Genomic DNA, 14,962 nt, shown 5'->3' on the forward strand with positions numbered 1-14,962 from the left:
ATATATATTATTGGACACAGTTTTTCCTCACCAAAATTTAGCACAAGTTTGGAGCATTATTTAATCTCCTTTGCGACAAGATAGTGTGATATGTTTGGTACCAATGGATTCCTTAGGTTTTACAGTTTCATATGATGCCAGTACTGAGCCCGCTACAACCCAAAAAAAAAATGCAAGTTGCGTTAATGCGTTAAAGAAATTAGTGGCATTAAATGGAATTTGTGTTACCGCCTTATTATCACATTAACTTTGACAGCGCTAGTTTTTCCCAGAATGCAGTGAGAGGTTAAACGCATTAGTAAGCCTTGTATTAGGTCATGTCTTCATCAGGAATTCTTGTGATGTTGCTGCATCTAGTGAGGACCTTCGTGGGGCTATCATCTAACATTTAATGACATTTTCTTACAGCGATCAAAGGCTACAGCAAATCAAACTTTAATAAAGGTCTTTTTTCTCTGCCATTTTGGCTGCAGAAGAAGTCTGCAAATCTCACTCAGAATTCAGGGCAAGTCATGTCGGCTCACACTTGCTGCATAATAAATCCACCTATTCGCTGTGTTATTTATTTTTAAAGATAACAAACACTTCTGGGTGAGAAATAGAAATTAACTCCTGCTGCTGGCAAACCATTGCATCGGTAGTTTTCACTTCAGTGCTTTCGCCGTCCGTGTCCAGACAGCAAATCTATCTCTCATGTATTATTCATTTCACTCTTGTTGTCTTTGACATCATGTCGATTTTGTTGTCCTTGTGTCAGTTTGAAGAGCTAGCGTACCTGTGGATGGAGAGTCAGAAGTTAGGAGGGAACTACAGCCGCCACCGGGCGCAGACGGAGAAGCATGTGGTGTTGTGTGTCAGCTCGCTGAAGATCGACCTGCTGATGGATTTCCTCAACGAGTTTTACGCTCACCCGAGACTACAGGTGCAAAAATCAAAATAGTGGATTTATTTTCTCAAAGAGTCAAGTGTGTAGTCCGTGGCAAAACTACTCCACATGACAAATCATAGCTGGTTGTTTCCATCAGCATAGGAATGGTTGTGATAAACAGGATGACTATAGATTTATGATTCAATATACAAACTCTATTCCAATTAATAACATTTAAAAAAGTAATTTGTGTAAAATTCCTGCGGAACAAATGAAGGCTATGCAGCTAGCTCTAAAAGCCTATACATTATTTATACTATATATAAAACTTGCTGCATGGTTCAATTAAATGCGTTCATAAACCTTGTTTTGCAGGACTACTATGTGGTGATCCTGTGTCCAACGGAGATAGACATTCAGGTTCGCCGTATCCTCCAAATCCCTCTGTGGTCCCAGAGGGTCATCTACCTACAAGGGTCTGCCCTCAAAGACCAGGACCTGATGCGGGCCAAGTGAGTGAAAGCGTGGCATGCATGCTTGCATTCAGACAAACACATACTGTATAGAACACATTAAAGCAGAGGGGAGTGTCATCTCTGATTCAAGCTTTCTTAATAAAACTGCATATACTCTATATGTACCGAATAGTGTATTTAAGAGGCTAGATCTATGAAGAACTTGGTGCTCTTGTAAACAATTTTGTGCTTTAGTAAACAGTTTAATCATAAACTCATTGGTTGTATAGATATGAATGGTGATGAGAAAAAAAAATCACACCCACAAATTATGGTAAACGAGACGGGGATCTGTCTTTCGAGACGGGTTGAGTGGGTTGCCGACATGGCCGCACTGAGGACGATCGGCCTGGTTGACGGTTGCACAGGAAGCCCTGTTCCTCTCTGCAGGGAGAGAGTGAACAGCGAGCACTAAGCGGCGAGGGCTGCTGTACAGCGCCACCTTCACCCCAGGTCTTTGCAAGCCTGACTAGAGCAGGTTGCAGCGCACCACCACAGAGGAAATGAGTTTGGCGGGGGCCAGCCTGAGAGTTCCCACAAGGGGCTCCTCCCACACCGAGCAGCCATCCTTAACCATCCAAGTGGGGTGAAAGCGCACTGCTGTAAAGGAAAGGAACACAAGACAAAACGAGCGTGTCATGCGATACTGAAAGAGGCACAATAACAGTTTTATATTGATTATCTTGTTTTCATAATCGTTGGAAGCAATAATCGTAATTGAAATGTGATTAATTGCACAGCCCTATCTAGTAGTAGTCAGTCATTGAACCTGTATGTCATGTCCTTGAAAAGTTTGACTTTAACTCCAGCACATAATCTATATCTAAATCATTTTAAGTTCAGGATAAAAATCTCTAAATTAAATGTATGTAAATTTAAAGTTTAAGTCCTCCACTGAATCCATGAAGTGCCTATAGAGGATGAGGTACTTACAAGTCCATTTGGCTGCCCTCTGCTTGCACATCGGTGTAAAGGGATTTCACTCTACACTGATCATCTGCTCACATCAAAGGCCACATACGATACGCAGCAGTAGAAATCTGTGATGGATCTCACAGGAAAATGTTTGTCCTTATTGCAGCACCAGTGTGCCATTCAGATTTTAATGTCGCTTCAGGGGATATTTCTGCTTGCTGGCAGAAGTGTTGCAGCTTATGATGTGTTTCCAATGAAATGGGGTCTAAGTACGTCTCCCTAGCATCTGATAGTGTGAAATCTGTCCAGGAGCCCATACACTTTTTGAATAGCTCCTCTTCAGTGTGCAAAGTTGGGCAGGTGATTAGATTCCATGGCAATTTCACGCACTGGCATGTAATAGATCAAATCACCCAGCCAGGTAAGCCTCATAGAAACTTCAGCTCTGCTATGCTGACAGATGAATCCTTTCATATTGCAGTTGATGTTTTTTTTATATCACAAATGAATGCACCTCGTGTGTTGCTAGCACTGCGCTATTATGTCAAATAGCAGCAGATTGTTTTCACGCTAGAAGGTGGCTGTTGACCTTTTGTCACAGGACATTAGCACTCATCCCTGCCTAGCTTTTCTTTAAAGCATCGATCTCCCTAAATAACTAATTTTACGTTTGGCTGAACGTCCTCTTCACAGTCATCAGCCCGTTAACCCGCGTATCTGTGTTTATTCCCGTTCGTCTCTCTGTCTGTCCTCAGGATGGACGATGCTGAGGCCTGCTTCATCCTCAGCAGCAGGAACGAGGTCGACAGAACTGCTGCTGTGAGTCTCATCAACAGGAGTCTCGAACTTCCTTTCCAGTACAAACCCTCTCATGATAACAATAATTTAAAAGGAGCAATTTCCTTTCACAGTCTACTTCCTTTGCAAATTAGCCGAGAGAGTTTGAGATAATCAGATGCTGTCGTGATTCTGTTGGACCTGCCAATGGGAGCACGGTCACAGAGGCAAACTTTATAGCCCATAAAATTGATATTGTGTTTACAAATGAGTCACTGGATGAGTAAAATGGGGCTATTTATTCTCCCACAGGATCACCAGACTATTTTGAGGGCTTGGGCTGCGAAAGATTTTGCACCAAATTGCCCCCTCTACGTCCAAATTCTGAAACCAGAAAATAAATTCCATGTTAAGTTTGCAGGTAAGTGCGGAAGGATTGCCTACTTACATAAACACAGTTATTACACACATATTTCTATATAAGTCTAACATATATCTTGCAATTTATCCATTTCAATCAGATCATGTAGTGTGTGAAGAGGAGTTCAAGTACGCCATGTTGGCGCTGAACTGTGTGTGTCCGGCCACGTCTACCTTAGTCACACTCCTGGTCCACACCTCCAGAGGACAGTGAGTACACGCTACTGTTTTATAACAGTAACCGCAATTAACATTAGCATTTCTGAATTTACAGTGATATCCGCTGACGGTATGTCCTTTTATCACTGTGTGAGTTACCGTTATGGTCCTGCACCTTTCTCGCCAAAGTCATAAACATTTATTGCACTTGAGGTGAGTTGAAAGATATTAAATATAAGAAAGTGCTCTTACAGCCAAAGTAATGTAATTGGTTGAGTTTTGATTTCTTAGGAAATGCACTAATTCGCTTTCTTGCCAAGAGTTAGATGAGAAGATCGAAACCACTCTAATATCCGTCCATTTGATATGAAGCAGCGGTTAGCTTAGCTTAGCATAAAGACTGGAAAACAGGGGAAAGAGCTAGCCTAGCTCTGTAACACAATATGCCTACCACTAGGTTTCTGAACGGATTAAACAAGCAAGATACTACGTGTTAAATAATGAACGTCAGAGATGCTGGTAGGCAGATTTTGTAGAGATATTCCGATAAATTTTTTCCTTCTCGATACTGATTCCGATACCTGAACTTGCGGTATCGGCAAATACTGAGTACCGATCCAATACCAGCGTGATTAAAAGAAACATATATAGTTATTATTAGCATTATTATTTAACAGCTGTTTACGACTGACCATGTACGGATGTGATACGATTGCTATCTTTGTTGTGTAGCCTGACTCGGGTTAAACTTTGGCTTTTATTGTGAAGAACATAGGAAATGAAATGTGTTTATCACCGTTTTACAGACACTCGTTTGACAACTAGTCACAGCCGTGGTCACACACACCTAAGCAGGTAGGTTGCTGCTGTAATGGAGACGTAAATCCCTGCCATGCTGCGCCGACGTGCCAAGTCGTATATTGAAAAACCCTTCAAGACACTGGAACTTGGCTTGTGTCTTGAGGAGTTGTAGCATTTATTCACCAACGACCGGTACAGCCTAAACTGTACTGTATTCCTTAAATTATTTTTAATGTTAAAACTGTCATTTTAGCGAGTAGCAAGAGAACTTGACATCCTCCTTCTTTAACTCTCACCTTTTTCCATTTTGTCTGAGCCTTACATCACTTATCCAACACTGGCGTCGTACTCTGGCTCCATCCGCTGAGATTTAACTGAATCAATGACATTATTTCCGCTTACAGAGCAGCTCAACTGCCAAGAAAAGTTTTTATTAAGTAAACTTTAAATCTTTTTAACTTTTGCGTGCTCTGTTAATGTTTAATATCCCTTTGTGTCATTAATCATGTTGACAGATTCAATCTCACTTGATGATTAATATTAGAGCAAGATGACTGAAACTCCTGCAGCAGAGTTTTTTTTACAGTTACACAAGCTGTACCTGTTTTTTGTCTCTGCAGAGCTGACTACTGTACCGTCACCGCTGCAGTAACTTGTCACTGTCAAGTCAGTAAACATTACCCTGGTTCTTGTTAAGGCAGTAAATCTGGCTGTGTTTTTATATTCTGTGCAAGGTGACCACTATATCTTCACTGCTGCCCACAGCAGAGACGCAGCACATCCAATATCATTTCCGTTATGAGAACTCGCACTGGCTTGGGGCTGTGAACGTGACAGGACTGGGAATAAACTTCTTTTTGGCAGGTGTTAATTTAAACATTACATTCACAAAAGGTTATGAAGGACATGAACTGCCTAAATAAAATGACCTCATAGCCTTGGGTCTAGAAGTTAGTAGGCTGGGGAGTATAGGGTCGTGAAAGGTAGAAAGGGAAATGAGAAGTCTTGAGTTGCAAATAAAGTCCGAAATGATTTTTCTGTTTCAGAGAGGGACAGTTGTCACCGGAGCAGTGGCAGAGGATGTATGGACGCTGCTCTGGAAACGAGGTCTACCACATCCGGTTGTGCGACAGCAAGTTTTTCGGGGAGTATGATGGAAAGAGCTTCACCTACGCCTCCTTCCACGCCCACAAGAAGTTAGTAAAACTTCCACTGGCTTGATCATGACACACTACAATGATCTCTGGGCAAAACAACCCAAACATTTGGAGCTGAGGTCTATTTTAAACTTAGCATACCCCCCTCCTTACCTCCCAGGTATGGTGTGTGTTTGATCGGAGTGAAGAGGGAAGACAACAAGAGCATCCTCCTGAATCCCGGCCCCCGCCACATCATGGCCGCCGCCGACACCTGCTACTACATCAACATCACCAAGGAGGAGAACTCGGCCTTCATCTTCAAACAGGAGGAGAAGCACAACAAGGGCCTGACGGTCAGCGGCCTCTACGACGCCCCCTCCAGGCTGCCCGTGCACAGCATCATCGCCAGCATGGGTGAGACTCAAGAGGCAGAAAAAAAAATGATGTTTGGAAGTTGGTAAAGAAAGGAGGAAAGAAAGAAAGGTGTTTGGAGTAGCAAGATTCAGTTTGCCTCATTTGTTGGTTTGAAAGGGTTTCCATGTACGAAGAGGAAATGGATGCTTTGTTGCTGATGTTTACCTACTCTCACTGAACATTTGTGAGTGGTGGCTGCCTTGGTGATGCTGTATGCTTTCGCTCACTGTTATGCATGACTTTTTCCTTACATGCGTTTTTTACTTTCTTGGCTGACATTATTGTGTTGTGCTTTTTCTTTGACCTGTAAAAGTTGATCAGGCCACTGCATATGGTAAGTTTGTGCAAATTAATTCACAATTGATAGTATGTTATACGCTGAACAAGACACAGGGATATTTGATTTTTATTAACATGTCCTCAGTGATTTTAATTATCTTTTTTTTTTCTTAAAAATCACATTTTCACATAAAAGATGATATATGTATTGTTCATATATCATCCTGTATCTGATATACCTGATATAATGTATAGTGCATATATCCTCATGTATGTGATATACCTGATATATGTATTGTGCATATATCATGTATTTGATATGCTTGATATATGTATTGTGCATATGCATACTTGCCAACCTTGAGACCTCAAAAATAGGGAGGATTTCAAAACCCAATCGGGGAGTCTGGAGGAAAAATTTCCTGCATTTTGCTGACTTTTAAAGAATGAAAATAGCAAAATAATAAGAACACTGCAACAGCATTTTTATCTTAAATACTTTTAATTTTACTTTTAATTTTCAGGAAAGAATGCATAATAATTCGCCCCTCTAGCGTCTAACTTGTTTTTATTTATTCATTCATTTTTTTGCCCCTGCTTGAGTATCTCTTTCTTTTAGTACTCTCCATTTCTCTCTCCGTTTAACAGTAAACAACATTAGGTGTAGCTCTATCGTCGTCCGGGTGGAAACAGTAGGGCTTTTAGATGCTGTACAGCAGAGACAGGTTGTGATAACGAAAAGGAAAAAAAATAGGTGTGAAAATATGTCATAAATCAGGAGAAATACGAGAGAATTTTGACACTGGGATGAAACCAGGAGAGGGAAATGAAAAACAGGAGTCTCTCAGGAAATCAGGAGGGTTGGCAAGTGTGTGCATCTGTCATCATGTATCTGATATACCTGATATATGTATTGTGCATATATCATGTATTTTGATATGCTGGATATATGTATTGTGCATATATCAGGCATGTCAGTTGCATGATATATGTATTGTGCATATTTCATCATGTATTTGATATGCCTGATATATGTATTGTATATATCATACATCATATTACATACAGACAATATGATGTATTTTAGGGACATATTTATTGACAAGCACACGTTGTCAATACGGTGTGCATGCCGTTTGCTGTAGCTCCAGAGTACATTTACATGATTCAGAAAGCAACACATTTTCTCCTCAAGGTCAAGCTAAGCTGAGCTATAGAAGGTGATGGGATTGTGTGAGGCAAAGATGCTAAACAAGCTAAATACATGGACCTTATTACTTTACATATACGATATTGAAAAGCACAGCGCAAAGGTGTTTTCTGAGATAAAATGTTTATGGGTTCACTGAGACATTTACGCTCAAACATTCGCTCTTGACTCAACAAGACATTACAGTGAAAGCGCTGCACATGCTATTTCTAAATGGTCTTATTATTCGCTGCCCACACAGTAACCTCGTGTCATTTCCAGGCACTGTAGCCATAGATCTCCAGAACCCCGATCCCCCCGAGGAAAGCGGCAAGCTGACCTTGCCGACGGAGAACGGCTCCGGAAGCCGCAGGCCGAGCATCGCGCCTGTCCTCGAGATCGCCGACTCCTCCGCTATTCTGCCCTGCGACCTCCTCAGCGACCAATCAGAGGATGAGACCACCCAATCAGACGAGGAGGGCTCTGTGGGGTCAGAGTAAGTGACGCTATTGACCCAAAGAGATTTGGTGCTTTTCTAATGTACAATATGTCCTGTCTCGCGGGCGGTAAAAAAGTGAAATGTCCTCATAGTGCAGGCGTCCTGAGCTCTATATACTTGATTGATGTCACCTGTCATCATCTTCTTCATGCCTTAGTGGTTGTAGGAGATAGATGGGTTGGGAATAGGCGTGTAATCTGTGTGTCACGATGCTGTAAGGTGCAGACATGGCAGTGATGAATGCGTCGCGACAGGGAGGGTCAGCACTTTCCCTCTTGAGTGAAGCTCATGCTGTGTGTCCTCACATAGATCCTCACCCCTCAACGCTCATCTAATCAGTCGCAATGATATCGATTCAGCAAGTCAGAGTAATCAGTTTATCTCAGCAGTTCTGTTCTTCTCTTCTCCCTCCCTGTATGTGGTTTCATTAGGCGGAGATGACTTCAGGACCGATTGGGTGCCTCTGTGCTTCACAGTCTGCACCACAGTCTCTTTAAACAGTAACTGTTAGTGGATTTCATAAAGTTGGACATAACGTGGTCCTCCTCACCTCTGAGCTCCTATTACTGCGCCCCACGACACTGGAGTAGTTTCCTTTCTTAAAAAATGTCAGACACAGTAGTCGGGGAGATGGAAGCAACTACATTATCTGCAGGAAACACACCGAGCTGCTCAAGGCCCCACAGTGCCATCATGTGGTGATCGTGTTGTGGATGCATCTATTAACAAAGTTGGAATCTCTTTTATTGGCAAACTAGAGGGCACCGTAGGGTAATTGCTACTGGCACTTTACAAATCAGGGGACACAGAAGCCAAATGAACACAATTGTTGTAAAACAAAAGACATGATTAAAACTAAACAGACTACAAAAACATTGTAATTGTTGTTGTAGTTGGTATTGAGCAGGAATGAGCCACTTCGGGCTCATAACAACAGTAATTTGAGCAAAACATCTGCAGAATGTAATAATAAGCGGAAAAATCCATGGTAATATGTAGTGTGATGAAAGTAATGAGGGATTCAGTGATACTCCCATAAGTCTTTATTGGGTTGAAACATATCCATCATGTATATGAACATTTTCAATTTTGTATTTCAATGAAAGACCACACTGTTTTTGTGTGAGGGTGTGTTTAGTTGTTCCTTCAGAGACTAAAGCTATGTTCACACTACAAGCGACAAAAGCAACAAAACATGGACAGCTACATTGTCGCCGCTGAAGCGTTTGCTCAAGCACTCGTTGACGTAGTTATGTTGTTCAATATCACTGGGAACTGCCTAAAGGCATTTATTTTTTTTAGATGGAACGGAACAGGGTGAAACAAAAACATGAATGGTTGACACTTCTCTGCGTCATTGAAGTGAATCATCAACTTTATTTGTAGCGCGTCGCGCAGCGTCAAGTCTCGGCCGTCAGTTTGTAGCTTCATGTCACCGGCTTCCGTTGAAAATGACTTGTAGCCTGCTGCTGTGTCGCTCGTAGCGTGAACGCAACATACTGTAAGTAGCTGCGGGAAGGAAGGAAGCTCAAAGATGAAAGTTCAAAGATGGACAGCATTGCTATTTGATATCTGATACTTACTCAATATGTCAGTCAAGGTGTTTATTCCAGTTCTTTGACTCTACTTAATTACAATGTTGTTTAATAGGACTTTTTCCTCAGAGGTAATTTGTGTTTCTTTTCCATCAGTTTTGTGAAGGGCTACCCTCCCAACTCGCCCTACATCGGCAGCTCTCCAACTCTGTGCCACCTCCTGCCACAGAAAGCTCCATTCTGCTGCCTTCGCCTCGACAAGGTGAATTCGCACACAGGAAAAGAAAGAAACAGCTTAGAATTAAACCACAAAACATGCATTAGATCTTTTTTTATTGACTGATTTCCCTTTGAATTGTCTTTCTCCATCCAGCGCTGCACACACAGCAGCTTTGAGGATGCCAAAGCATACGGCTTCAAGAATAAGCTGATTATAGTGTCTGCAGAGACGGCGGGAAACGGTCTCTACAACTTCGTCGTCCCTCTGCGCGCTTACTATCGGCCCAGGAAGGAGCTCAACCCCATAGTGCTGCTGCTGGACAACCAGTAAGACTTTTAGACTTTACACTTTCCTGTTTGTTCGTTTTTACTCCTACAGGGAACTCAGTGACGATTTCATAATAACTTCAAAAACTCAAGAGTAATGTGTTTTATGTAGAGGCTTCTAGCACATTTATTACCTACACCTATAATTCTGTGCATATATTATGTGCACAATAAAGATGAGATAGTAGACAGATACAACTGTTCATTAATCTTCATGAAGTTTTAGTGGTAGTAGAACTTTTTATAGTTCTTTATTTCAATCATTTCAGTGTTTGACATTGACAAAAAATCATCTGCTACTTTAATATGAGCACATTTTCAGAGTGCCAAAACGTCCTGCAGTAGAGTTGGTCATTATAGCTTGAAGTATATGAGTTAACCTAGCCTCAAGATACAGAAAAATAATAAGTTTTACATTATTAATAAAAAGCAGTTCCTCATGCGGAAACTGAATTAAAGTTCAAAAGATGTAAAGAATCCGTGTGTGCCTATTTGTGTGTTAGTTTATATTTGCATTTGTTTCAGTAGAGCACAGCGGGACCTATGGGTTAGCTTTGCTTCAAGATAAAGAAAGAAATAGCTTTTGCATTATTCACAGTTCTCTCTGCACAACAAAGTCGATTTGTTTGTTTGGGTATGTATATATATATGTGTGTGTGTGTGTGTGTGTGTGTGTGTGTGTGTGTGTCTTGCAATGATCCACACAATTCTCTGCTCTAACTCACTGTGAGTTTCATTAACTTCGGCCAAATCTCTACAGTCTCTGAAACCAATAAACTACACTGACAGAGAGCCAAGAAAGCTCTTGCTAAGTGACACCCTTAGGGGTTTCTATAGCAACCAGTTAAATCCTTTCAATGAATTTAAGATTTAATGGTTCTCTGCACGATATCCAGAGCATTAATACAGCAGCAAACAACTATTTGCTATGTAAAGATACAGAGGAGTAATGTCTACCTGAGCAGAGAATGAAGTCGCTCTCCTTCAGTGTGTGTTGTAAGCCGATCTTTTCCGTCCTTTGTTGACATCGCCGGGCCGGCTGCGCAGGCCTTTTAGTGCATGTTCTGTCAGCTCTGTCAGCACTTTTGCCGTTGTTTTCACTGTTAGCGCTGTTAGCAACGTTAGCTGCGAGCCGCCGCCATGTTGAGAGCCGTGCGGAGGCAATAGAAATGCTCCCAATCACGCATTTAGTATTTTCAAACATACATTTTCCTCTTTTTGCCATCAAAATGAGTACAGTTCAGATACTATCTGCTCCGCCCTGATCAACAAGCACATTTCTGGAAATTACAACAGCAGTGTAATGTAATGTGTCATTTGTGTTTTACAGAGATAATTAGAGTGGGAGGCTCATTCATGATGTTTCCTGTTTCCAATTTCCCACAGGCCAGACAACCACTTCTTAGAGGCCATTTGCTGCTTTCCAATGGTTTACTTCATGGCTGGCACGATCGATAAGTATGTGTTTGGATTATAAGAAACCTGCTCGTTTAATGATCATGTTCATCTCAGGGGTAGTTTTTCCATTTGTATTACAGCTACCAGCTGTACAACACAACCTGCATGCATCATGAATAAAATGCAATATAGTCCTTAGTGGGTGTTGGAAATCAGAAAACATAGTTTCAGGGTCTGGTTAAAGGAAAGATTCACCATAAAACACCATTTATACAAAACAGCTATTGGTGATGTACTTCCTAGACCAGTGGTTCTCAAACTATGGTACGTGTACCACTGGTGGTACGCTCCAAACGCAAACTATTATTATGGTTTTATGGAAGAGTTTAAGTGCCAGCTCTGGTGCTACCCTCTTGTACTGGGGCTGACAAAAGTCAACAATAAGTAATATTATTGTTAGGAATACATTTACCTCCTGCGTGAACTGTGCATTGCTGACTAGGGTAGGTCTACGCTACTGTATTTTAACATCGGTCATAATGGTGGTACTTGGAGAGCCAAATATTTTCTGAGGTGGTACGTGATGTAAAAAGTTTGAGAACCACTGTCCTAGACCCATCATATTGAATTTCTTTTTCCCACATATAGCTGGTTCAACTTGCTCCTTAGTAATTCTAGGAAACGAATAGATAGAATACATTGAACAGATAGATGTTGTATCGTTGTTATAATATCCAAGGAGGGAGATATTTCTTGACATGTCATGCGGTAACGAACACTGTTGTTTTGTGAATGGACCAGCTTGGACAACCTGCTACAATGTGGTATAATCTACGCTGACAACTTGGTGGTTGTGGACAAGGAGAGCACCATGAGCGCTGAGGAGGACTACATGGCAGACGCCAAGACCATCGTCAACGTGCAGACTATGTTCAGGTAACGCAGAGGGAGCATTTCACCGTGTAGAAACATACAGGAAACAGTTTGTACCGTCAGTGGCTGTTTATGTTTGAGCCGGACCTTCACGTTTTGGATCGAATGTGCATCAGACTCCACTTGATTAACTTTCTCATCTGTTCTCAGTAAGATGCTGGAAAGCAAATGCTTGTTTTTCTGAGTTTGCCAGAATGGTGAATGAGTTAATCTCAAAGACAAACAACGTTTGGCAAAAATACTCTTTTATTTAACAACCAAAATTAAAAGCATCTGTCACTGCCACACGGGGTCTCCCCCTCAGCACAAAGCATTTCATGTCTCCACTAACATCGTTCTCTTTAATGTCCCCCTCCGCTCAGGTTGTTCCCCAGTCTCAGCATCATAACTGAGCTCACACACCCGTCCAACATGAGGTTCATGCAGTTCAGAGCCAAGGACTGCTACTCACTCGCTCTCTCCAAACTGGAGAAGGTGAGCTGTTGAGTCTGGAGGACTATGTTACGACTCCCTGGCTTTGACTTGTTTACTTTTCTGTCTGATTGTTAAAAGTGTGAAACTCTGTGGCCCATCCAAATCATACTAGCTTGTCGAGAAGGAGGCTAAATAAAACGCTCCAAACTTACACTTAATTTTGGCAAGGAAAAACTGGCATTGACATTTTCAAAGGGGTCCCTTGACCTCTCACCTCAAGATATGTGAATGTAAATGGGTTCTATGGGTACCCACGAGTCTCCCCTTTACAGACATGCCCACTTGATGATGATAATCACATGCAGTTTTGGGGCAAGTCATAGTCAAGTCAGCACACTGACACACTGACAGCTGTTGTTGCCTGTTGGGCTGCAGTTTGCCATGTTATGATTTGAGCATATTTGTTATGCTCAATGCAGTACCTGTGAGGGTTTCTGGACAATATTTGTTGTTGTTTTGTGTTGTTAATTGATTTCCAATAATAAATATATACATTTATTTGCATAAAGCAGCATATTTGCCCACTCCCATGATAAGAGTATTAAATACTTGACGAATCTTCCTTTAAGGTACATTTTGAACGGATAAAAAAATTGGCAATTAATCACTATGAATATTTTAATCGATTGACAGCCCTTAATATAATATAATATAATATAATATAAATAGAGCAGCGTCCCCTAAACAGAATATTTTATACAATCTTAGTGCTTTTTCGTGCCTTTATTTCGTGTCTGTTTTATCCAAGCATTGATTGTGAAAGGACAGAATAAATAACAGAAAAAGACACAGCGGGAACTGTGAAATCTTGTACCAAAGTTCAGATTCTCTGCCATCCTCTTTCCTTTTCTTTTTCTCCTACATACAGTGAAAGCTTTCACCTTCACGGTGCTTTAAAAACTTGTCTCTCAACCTCTGAAAACAGGCCTTTTTCATTTTCATCTTTGATGTCTTCTTGGAGATGGTGCAAAAGAGCAATAGTTCAGCAATCATACAGGAAAAAAAAAAATTTGATTTTAATATGTGGTTGCTCTGTTCCATTTCTCTCTTCAGATAGAGCGTGATAAGGGCTCCAACTTGGCCTTCATGTTCCGGCTGCCGTTTGCTGCAGGCAGGGTGTTCAGTATCAGCATGTTGGATACACTGCTTTACCAGGTGGGATAACAAAGACTGACTACAGGTGTTGAGCATGGAGTTCTTTATGACATTATAGGTTAATATCTATAGGTATATTTCATGCACACATCAAATGATGATTTCATCAATCTTAGTTTTTTTGTGCAGCCACATTACCTCAAAGCAAGTTAGGAATAAGCTGAACGGTTTGTCGGCTAGGAGATGGCTCTGGCTCAGGAGGTAGAGCGGGTCGTCCACTAATCTGAAGATCAGCGGTTCGATCCACGGCTCCTCCAGTCTGCATGCAAAAGTGTTCTTGGGCAAGATACTGAGCCCCAAATTGCTCCTAAAGGCTGTGCCATCTGTGTGTGAGTGTGTTAGATTAGATCATCATTAGATGAGCATGTTGGCACCTTGTATGGCAGCCTCTGCCATCATTGTGTGAATGTGTGTGGATGGGTGGTCAGAAGACTAGAAAGGCGCTATATAAATGCAAGTCCATGGATATTTGGTAGAAGTCAGTATTTTCTATTGTTCAGTATCTTTAAATTACTTTCCATGTCAACGGTAGAAGTATTTCCCCTAAATGTACGATCCCAGATGAAATACCTCTTAAACAACATTCACAGTCACACTTCACAACATTAAAGGTTTTTACAGACTCATTACAGTTAGTGAATAAAATGACCAAAAAAAGATTTATTACAGGTGCATGGGCCAATTCTCTTTAAGCCATATCTGATATTTAAAGGACGAGTCCCTCGCCACGCCCCCCCCCACCCAAAACAAACTCACCAAAATGGGTACACATAAAGGGGAAATTGTACTTTTGAAATCCAGAGTAATTCCTAGCCTGCAACGAACAACACAGATTTATGTAATGAAACCATGCAGGAGCATCTGATTGTTCTTTTTAAATAATTAAATAGGCTTGATTTGCCCGATATGTTAGAAAGCATATATAATGTCTAACCCTTATTGCTGC

The 14,962-nt window shown here is 41.3% G+C and overlaps 1 protein-coding gene across 20 annotated transcripts in view; it reads left to right on the plus strand.

Annotated features, from left to right (window-relative positions):
• Positions 1-14,962, plus strand: part of kcnt1b (potassium sodium-activated channel subfamily T member 1b) — a 117,592-nt gene that overhangs the window by 91,410 nt on the left and 11,220 nt on the right. For 15 of the 20 annotated variants that reach the window (XM_074639045.1, XM_074639031.1, XM_074639032.1 and 12 more), the window contains 15 exons: positions 758-922; positions 1,244-1,380; positions 3,054-3,117; positions 3,388-3,496; positions 3,597-3,705; positions 5,502-5,651; positions 5,773-6,008; positions 6,322-6,342; positions 7,759-7,972; positions 9,667-9,772; positions 9,884-10,056; positions 11,443-11,514; positions 12,256-12,390; positions 12,750-12,861; positions 13,915-14,016. In XM_074639045.1, coding sequence (XP_074495146.1) covers positions 758-922; positions 1,244-1,380; positions 3,054-3,117; positions 3,388-3,496; positions 3,597-3,705; positions 5,502-5,651; positions 5,773-6,008; positions 6,322-6,342; positions 7,759-7,972; positions 9,667-9,772; positions 9,884-10,056; positions 11,443-11,514; positions 12,256-12,390; positions 12,750-12,861; positions 13,915-14,016 — 1,905 coding nt within the window. The remainder of the gene's footprint in view (positions 1-757; positions 923-1,243; positions 1,381-3,053; positions 3,118-3,387; positions 3,497-3,596; positions 3,706-5,501; positions 5,652-5,772; positions 6,009-6,321; positions 6,343-7,758; positions 7,973-9,666; positions 9,773-9,883; positions 10,057-11,442; positions 11,515-12,255; positions 12,391-12,749; positions 12,862-13,914; positions 14,017-14,962) is intronic. The other 5 variants (XM_074639033.1, XM_074639044.1, XM_074639041.1 and 2 more) reach the window with 1 other exon arrangement.

The sequence above is a fragment of the Sebastes fasciatus genome, chromosome 6, assembly GCF_043250625.1.
Source record: "Sebastes fasciatus isolate fSebFas1 chromosome 6, fSebFas1.pri, whole genome shotgun sequence".
In the NCBI taxonomy this organism is placed as follows: Eukaryota; Metazoa; Chordata; class Actinopteri; order Perciformes; family Sebastidae; genus Sebastes; species Sebastes fasciatus.